Raw genomic sequence first — 8371 nt, 5'->3', positions numbered from 1 at the left:
CTGTGTTAGTGACTTCCCGCCTTCTCCTCATGATGTGAGACGTTTCCTCCCCTCAGGGAGGAGATGTCTCCAGTGTCTGTGGCTCCGCCGGCTCACACTGACAGCAGCAAATGTGACCCTGCCCCGAGAGGAGACACTGAGAGAGAGGAGGAAACCAGGAGACTGCAGGAGCTGGAGGTCCTCAGCATCACACACTGGAGGATGAGGAGAGGAGAGTCACCTGTGGCTGCAGCAGTCAGGAGAGCAATGGAGACTTAAGGAAGAGCAAAGAGCGGAAACCAGAGAGACGGCGGCGTATAGAGAGAGACGGCGGGTTATAGAGAGAGACGGCGGGTTATAGAGAGAGACGGCGGGTTATAGAGAGAGACGGCGGGTTATAGAGAGAGACGGCGGGTTATAGAGAGAGACGGCGGGTTATAGAGAGAGAGACGGAGTGTTATAGAGAGAGAGATGGAGGGTTATAGAGAGGGAGGGTTATAGAGAGAGAGGGAGGGTTATAGAGAGGGAGACGGCGGGTTATAGAGAGGGAGACGGCGGGTTATAGAGAGGGAGACGGCGGGTTATAGAGAGGGAGACGGCGGGTTATAGAGGGAGACGGCGGGTTATAGAGAGGGAGACGGCGGGTTATAGAGAGAGAGAGACGGGTTATAAAGAGAGACGGCGGGTTATAGAGAGAGAGACGGCGGGTTATAGAGAGAGACGGCGGTTTATAGAGAGAGACGGCGGGTTATAGAGAGACGGAGGGTTATAGAGAGAGACGGAGGGTTATAGAGAGAGAGAGACGGCGGGTTATAGAGAGAGAGAGACGGCGGGTTATAGAGAGAGAGAGACGGCGGGTTATAGAGAGAGAGAGACGGCGGGTTATAGAGAGAGAGACAGAGGGTTATAGAGAGAGAGACGGCGGGTTATAGAGAGACGGAGGGTTATAGAGAGAGAGACGGTGGGTTATAGAGAGAGAGAGGGAGGGTTATAGAGAGAGGGAGGGTTAGAGAGGGAGACGGCGGGTTATAGAGAGGGAGACGGCGGGTTATAGAGAGGGAGACGGCGGGTTATAGAGAGGGAGACGGCGGGTTATAGAGAGGGAGACGGCGGGTTATAGAGAGGGAGACGGCGGGTTATAGAGAGAGACGGAGTGTTATAGAGAGAGAGACAAGGTGTTCCAGGAGTTTGGAGATGAAAGGGAGATTAGAAACTGGTCGGTAGTTAGTAGCACCGGATGGGTCCAGGGAAAGTTTCTTTAGTAATGGGGGTGACAGCAGCTTGAGGGAAGAGGGATAAACGCCAGAAGAGAGAGAGAGAAGTTTTAGATGTTAGTGAGGAGAGAAGTGACTGCTGGGGAGAGGGACTGTACGAGATGTGAGAGGATGGGGACTGCTGGGGAGAGGGACTGTACGAGATGTGAGGGGATGGGGACTTCTGGGGAGGGAGACTGCAGGAGATGTGAGGGGATGGGGACTGCTGGGGAGAGGGACTGTACGAGGTGTGAGGGGATGGGGACTTCTGGGGAGAGGGACTGTACGAGGTGTTAGGGGATGGGGACTGCTGGGGAGAGGGACTGCACGAGGTGTGAGGGGATGTGGACTGCTGGGGAGAGGGACTGCACGAGGTGTGAGGGGGTGTGGACTGCAGGGGAGAGGGACTGCACGAGGTGTGAGGGGATGTGGACTGCTGGGGAGAGGGACTGCACGAGGTGTGAGGGGATGTGGACTGCTGGGGAGAGGGACTGTACGAGGTGTGAGGGGATGGGGACTTCTGGGGAGGGAGACTGCAGGAGATGTGAGGGGATGGGGACTGCTGGGGAGAGGGACTGTACGAGGTGTGAGGGGATGGGGACTTCTGGGGAGGGAGACTGCAGGAGATGTGAGGGGATGGGGACTGCTGGGGAGAGGGACTGTAGGAGGTGTGAGGGGATGTGGACTGCTGGGGAGAGGGACTGTACGAGGTGTGAGGGGATGGGGACTTCTGGGGAGGGAGACTGCAGGAGATGTGAGGGGATGGGGACTGCTGGGGAGAGGGACTGTAGGAGGTGTGAGGGGATGTGGACTGCTGGGGAGAGGGACTGTACGAGATGTGAGGGGATGGGGACTTCTGGGGAGGGAGACTGCAGGAGATGTGAGGGGATGGGGACTGCTGGGGAGAGGGACTGTACGAGGTGTGAGGGGATGGGGACTTCTGGGGAGGGAGACTGCAGGAGATGTGAGGGGATGGGGACTGCTGGGGAGAGGGACTGCAGGAGGTGTGAGGGGATGTGGACTGCTGGGGAGAGGGACTGCACGAGGTGTGAGAGGGTGTGGACTGCAGGGGAGAGGGACTGCACGAGGTGTGAGGGGATGTGGACTGCTGGGGAGAGGGACTGTACGAGGTGTGAGGGGATGGGGACTGCTGGGGAGAGGGACTGTACGAGGTGTGAGGGGATGGGGACTTCTGGGGAAGGAGACTGCAGGAGATGTGAGGGGAGAGGGACTGCACGAGGTGTGAGGGGATGTGGACTGCTGGGGAGAGGGTGTAAGAGATTTTTTATCTAGGACTCATAACAGTTCTTATCAGTGTAAGGTGACTTTTCAAGTTAACCCTTTCACGGCTCCCAGTACCGGGATGAGAGTAGAAACCAAGACCCATCAGTCGCTTAGAAAATGCAGAACTCCAATCCAATTAGCGCGCAGCCACAAATATAAAACACAGAACATCAGTTTCATAGGGGCGTGAAAAGGTGATAAAATACTGCAATGCTATTGGCCATAATGAATATACCAGAACTTTCTCTAAGACATTCTACCAAAAGGTGGTTGAACTATGCACTGCTTTCTCCGAGGCCTTGTTCTCAGATAAACAGAATGTCTTTATTATCTTAGCTACAAAATGTACAGAGAATGGCTCCAAAAGCTTCTTCCTAACCAAAACAAGATAAGGGGAAGAAAACAGGATGAAGGACAACCGTCTCTAACGAGTGTCAAGGAAAAGCTGGCAAACAAGCCAGCAGGTTAGAAAAATGGCTGAATCATGACATGGCTGACCGTGGTCATCATAACCCCCCGGTTAAGACTAAAATGGCGTCCGCTTAGTCCAAAATGGTTTCTGTAAAGGAAAATATCTCTTACAGGGGGACTGTACAAAATGTGAGGGGATGTGGACTGCTGGGGAGAGGGACTGTACAAGAGGTGAGGGGATGTGGACTGCTGGGGAGAGGGACTGTACGAGAGGTGAGGGGATGGGGACTGCTGGGGAGAGGGACTACGTGAGGGGATGGGGACTGCTGGGGAGAGGGACTGTACGAGAGGTGAGGAGATGGGGACTGCTGGGGAGAGGGACTGTACGAGAGGTGAGGAGATGGGGACTGCTGGGGAGAAGGACTGACACTACGTTGTTCCACACAATTATCGTGTGAGTTGGGCAAAGTCTTTCACAGAAAACAGGATGAAGGACAACCATCTCTAATGAGTGTTAAGGAAAAGCTGGCAAACAAGCCAGCAGGTTACAAAAATGGCTGAATCATGACATGGCTGACCGTAGTCATCATAACCCCCCGGCTAAGACTAAAATGGTGTCCGCTTAGTCCAAAATGGTTTCTGTAAAGGAAAATATCTCTTACAGAGGGACTGTACAAAATGTGAGGGGATGTGGACTGCTGGGGAGAGGGACTGTATAAGAGGTGAGGGGATGTGGACTGCTGGGGAGAGGGACTGTACGAGAGGGGATGGGGACTGCTGGGGAGAGGGACTACGTGAGGGGATGGGGACTGCTGGGGAGAGGGACTGTACGAGAGGTGAGGAGATGGGGACTGCTGGGGAGAAGGACTGTACAAGATGTGAGGGGATGGGGACTGCTGGGGAGAGGGACTGCACGAGATGTGAGGGGATGGGGACTGCTGGGGAGAGGGACTGTACGAGATGTGAAGGGATGGGGACTGCTGGGGAGAGGGACTGTATGGCCTCATGCACATGACTTTATGGTGTGAGGGAGCCGCCTGCTCGAGCCTCAAGTCACAGTCTCCTGCTTGTGTAGTCTTTTCCTACGTGTGAGGAGACCTGTGACACGATAGCTAAAACTCTGAATCACAAAACCAATGGCTAATTTTTGAAATAGGCCACGAATATCAGATCAGCTCCTGCAATAATTAGCTGAATAATTGTTTATGAGTAAGTGCCCGTAACACAAAAAATTAGCCCTTCACATATATGACACTTCAAAGCAACCCAAAACGTGAGAAATACCGCATATACTCCAGTATAACCCGACCCAAATATAAGCCAAGGGCCCTTAATTTTACTAAAAATAACCTGTGAAAACCTATTGCCTTGAGTATAAGCCGATGGTGGGAAATATGTTGGTGCCAGCCCAGTATATAGCCAGGCCGTTCCCTCAACCAACAAGCCCCTAGTATATAGCCAGCCAAGCAAACGGAAGAAGATCAGGCTCGCACTCCACCAGGTGCACGATCGTGAGAGAAAGCCTTCCACTTCTCTGGATATAGGCAGCAAATGAAAGGAGTAGATCGGCACTCACTGGTAAAATCGTTAGGTATCTTTATTCATCCAATTCACAGGAACAATAGAGGCAATGTAGTCATAAAATATGCAATACCATCTCTATCAAATCTGATTGATTGCAACATTAGATGAGTTGAGGTCTTGTGCAGCCCATCTCATCTCCTACTACATCTCTACCGGATGTATCTCCCTCACTCCAATCCTACGTTGTTCCACACAATTATCGTGTGAGTTGGGCAAAGTCTTTCATAAAAAGTTAATAAAACTTGATTGTCCTCAATGACTTTCTTATTGTGGAGCGAGACATTAGAGTAGTAGGAATCTTCATGGCTATAACACCAGGAAATATTGTCCACATTCTTATCTTTGACTTATTCTGCTGCCATATTGAGGTCGGGAAGGCATTTTCCCCTAATTTAGGCCTATTGGAATAAGCCTTGTATGTTTTACCTGCCTTCCTCTGGATCAACAATCTAGGACTTATCGGTAGGACTTGATGAGACCTTTGACTTTTTCCAATCTTATCTACTATGAAGCTTCAGCCACTTGTAGGAATGTTCCATATTACACCACCCCTCGTAATTCTCTTTTCTATGATGGTTCTCCATTCAGGAATTCTGTGCTCCATTACATCCAAATCCAACAGCTCATGAATGAAAATCTACAATGTTATCAGTTTGGGTGCAGTAATCACCAATGACAACTTCTCCTTAAGTTTCCAGAGTTTTCTATTCCAGTGACAGATATCAATGGACATCACTGAAATCAACCAAACACAACTTTCTGTGAAGATTTTCTGTATGTTAGACATCAGAAGGCCACCTAAAAATCTGAGCTTAAAACAGAACAAATCTTATAGAAACTGAACACTAACATGGCTTTTCCTCTGCGTGAATTCTCCGATGTCTCTCAAAATGAACTTTACGAACAAAACGTTTTGCACAATCGGGGCACGCAAATGACTTTTCTGTAGTGTGAGTTCTCTGGTGTTTAACCAGAACTGATTTATGGGTGTAAAATTTTCCACATTCTAAACATTTAAATGGCTTCTCCCCTGTGTGAGTTCTCTGATGTACTTGGAGTTGAACTTTAAATGAAAAGCATTTCCCACATTCCAAACACGAAAATGGTTTCTCCCCCGTGTGTGTTCTCTGATGTCTCTGAAGTTGAACTTTATGCAAAAAACATTTCCCACATTCTGAACATGAGAAGGACTTCTCTCCTGTGTGAATTCTCTGATGTTTCTGGACATCACTTTTATGAGAAAACCTTTTTCCACATTCTGAACATGAAAATGGCTTCTCCCCTGTGTGAATTCTTATGTGACCTGCAAGACTTGACTTATAGGTAAAATATTTCCCACAGTCAGGACATGAATATGGCTTCTCCCCTGTGTGAATTCTCTGATGGACCTCTAGATGAGCTTTAAACATAAAGCATTTTCCACATTCGGAACATGAAAATGTTTTTTCTCTGGTGTGATTCCTTTGATGTTTAACCAAAGCTGCTCTATCCGTAAAACATTTACTACAATCTGAACATGAAAACTCCCCTGCGTGAATTCTCTGATGTTCAACGAGATGTGATTTACGAATAAAAAATTCCCGACATTCAGAGCATTTATAGATTTTGCCGGCTCTATGTACAGTTCTTTTTGCTCCAGCCTTTGATGGGTTATTTTCTACTTCAGAAAACTGAGAAGAAAACCAGGGTTCATGAAAGCCTCTTCTACTGTCTTTACCTAAAAAAGAAAACATAAATAAAATCAATATTTTTAACGTGTAAAATTACCATCGGCATCAAAAGAATGTCCATACATAGCGTCCAGGTGCCACTGATATCGGAGACACCATTTTTGGCGAGAGCAAAGTCCAGTCTTCACTATGTGGTTTATGTGAGTGCCAGAAAAAGGCAACTGTGCAAGACACAAGATCGAAGAAGACTCCTTACCTTCCTCTGACACTGATGTGAGACTGTGCTGCTTATTCATTGCTTCACTTTCATAAGTTTCCTGTAAAAATCAAACAATGAGAACAAGGTAAGATCAGAGACCCCCAGAGAAATAAGGTCATCCATCTACCGGAGAACATCTGATAGACTCTCCACCCCACTGCTGCTGGAGAAGGTCAGTAGCTTCATTACATCCATCTATAGAGGATTCACAGGAACCTCAGCTCCATCTACCTGATGATCCAGTGGGACGTTCTCCTCCGGCTCCTCTTTAATATCTCGGGAATCTCCAGGACTGGGACATCTCTCTGGTTCCTCTTTGATATCTCGGGAATCTCCAGGACGGGGACATCTCTCTGGTTCCTGTGTAATATCTCGGGAATCTCCAGGACTGGGACATCTCTCCGGTTCCTGTGTAATATCCCGGGAATCTCCAGGACGGGGACATCTCTCTGGTGGATTTCTCTGACTGGATCCATCTATAGGAAATATACACAGTGACTGATACATTGTCTATATGTGATGATGAGATGATGGAGGAGGTGACCTCACACCTGCTCTGTCCTCTATAATCAGGAAGGTCTCCTCTTACCTGGTGATGTGAGGGGCTGGTGGTCCTCCATCATGATGTCCTTGTACTGGTCCTTGTGTCCTTCTATATACTCCCACTCCTCCATGGAGAAATAGACAGTGACGTCCTGACACCTCATAGGAACCTGACACCCACAATGACACAGTCATCACCCAGACACCTCCCTTGTGTTATTGTACAATGTCCCAGCATTTCCGGCAGCGCTCACCTCTCCGCTCAGCAGCTCAGTGATCCTGGAGGTAAGTTCTAGGATCTTCTGCTCATGTATCAGTGAATGAGGTGGAGGCTCGGTGATGGGGCTCTGGGTCCATCCTCCTGACACACGGGGGGTCACACACTCACCAGACGACTTCTTCACTACTGTGTAATCCTGTGTATGGGGAGACACTGATCACTACATAGATCCTAAGAATCCTTCACCTCTCCAGTCATTTCCCGCTGTTATTCCTAGAGATAAGAGCCGTGTCCTGGGAGACTCTCACCTCTCCGGTTATCAAGGAGATCATCTCCAGGGTGAGCTCCAGGATCCTGGCCGCCATCTGCTCTCTGTCCTTCTCCCGGATCCCTGGTGGATCATTGATGGAAAGGATCATCTTTAGGAGAAACCTCTGGGAGTCCTGTATCTATAGAACCTGAGGAAACATGACAAGAACTAAGAGCAAACTCTATATGAAGCAATTGTGTCCATGACATGTGTGATGTGACAGATGGGGATTCTCCAGACACTGGAGGGGAGGTCACTGGACTGAGGGAGGAGTGATGGCGCTGGACTGTGCCGCTCCTCACTAATAGCAGATACTGGACCTGACATGGAGCCAGACTTTGTGGGCTCAGATATTGCCCCATGGGGGAATTATGTGGATACAATGATAAATACCCCCATGTGTACAATGTGTGCGGTCCTGGAGGTCAAACATAGACTAAATTGATGCCTTACTTGGTGACTAGCTGTCTTTTCCAAATGGCAGCTCCTGATCTACGGTTGCAGATTTATACTTTACATGTATCACGGTCTTGTATATCCATAAACCGTTTATTTAATTCCTCAGCATCTAAGAATGAACAATTATATCAGTTGTGTAGGCTCATGGATTCCAAATGTTTTCAGCACTAATCCCCATTTTTTTCCCTACATGGACAAACTTGAAAAAACAAATTATCGTTTCAAGCAATACAGACCGGGCAGGAATCAGACAAGGTGAAAAATTAGAATCAATGACCACATTGTGCGTCACTTTAGATCTGTTCTGAGCTTAATCAACCTCTTCTTTTGGAGTGTTCTGCACTTTATCTACACTCACCGGCCACTTTATTAGGTACACCTGTCCAACTGCTCGTTAAC

The 8371-nt window shown here is 48.6% G+C and overlaps 1 protein-coding gene across 2 annotated transcripts; it reads right to left on the bottom strand.

The window, feature by feature from the left end:
* Positions 1-4518: 4518 nt before the first annotated feature.
* LOC140111390 (uncharacterized) lies at positions 4519-7804 on the bottom strand. 2 transcript variants are annotated; one of them, XM_072132370.1, is made up of 6 exons: positions 7512-7804; positions 7238-7399; positions 7030-7153; positions 6672-6916; positions 6438-6498; positions 4524-6228 (listed from the first exon to the last, which is right to left on the bottom strand). In XM_072132370.1, the coding sequence occupies exons 1-6, from the start codon at positions 7620-7622 to the stop codon at positions 5357-5359; spliced, it is 1575 nt and encodes a 524-aa protein (XP_071988471.1). In that variant the 5' UTR covers positions 7623-7804; the 3' UTR covers positions 4524-5356. The 2 variants fall into 2 exon arrangements, with proteins under 2 accessions (XP_071988472.1, XP_071988471.1); XM_072132371.1 differs by lacking the exon at positions 7512-7804 and having other exon boundaries at positions 4519-6228; positions 7030-7142; positions 7238-7377.
* Positions 7805-8371: the final 567 nt, after the last annotated feature.

Source organism: Engystomops pustulosus, unplaced genomic scaffold (assembly GCF_040894005.1).
Source record: "Engystomops pustulosus unplaced genomic scaffold, aEngPut4.maternal MAT_SCAFFOLD_442, whole genome shotgun sequence".
Taxonomy (NCBI): Eukaryota; Metazoa; Chordata; class Amphibia; order Anura; family Leptodactylidae; genus Engystomops; species Engystomops pustulosus.
Note: the sequence above shows the minus strand (reverse complement) of the source record. Positions and strands in the feature narration are given on the sequence as shown.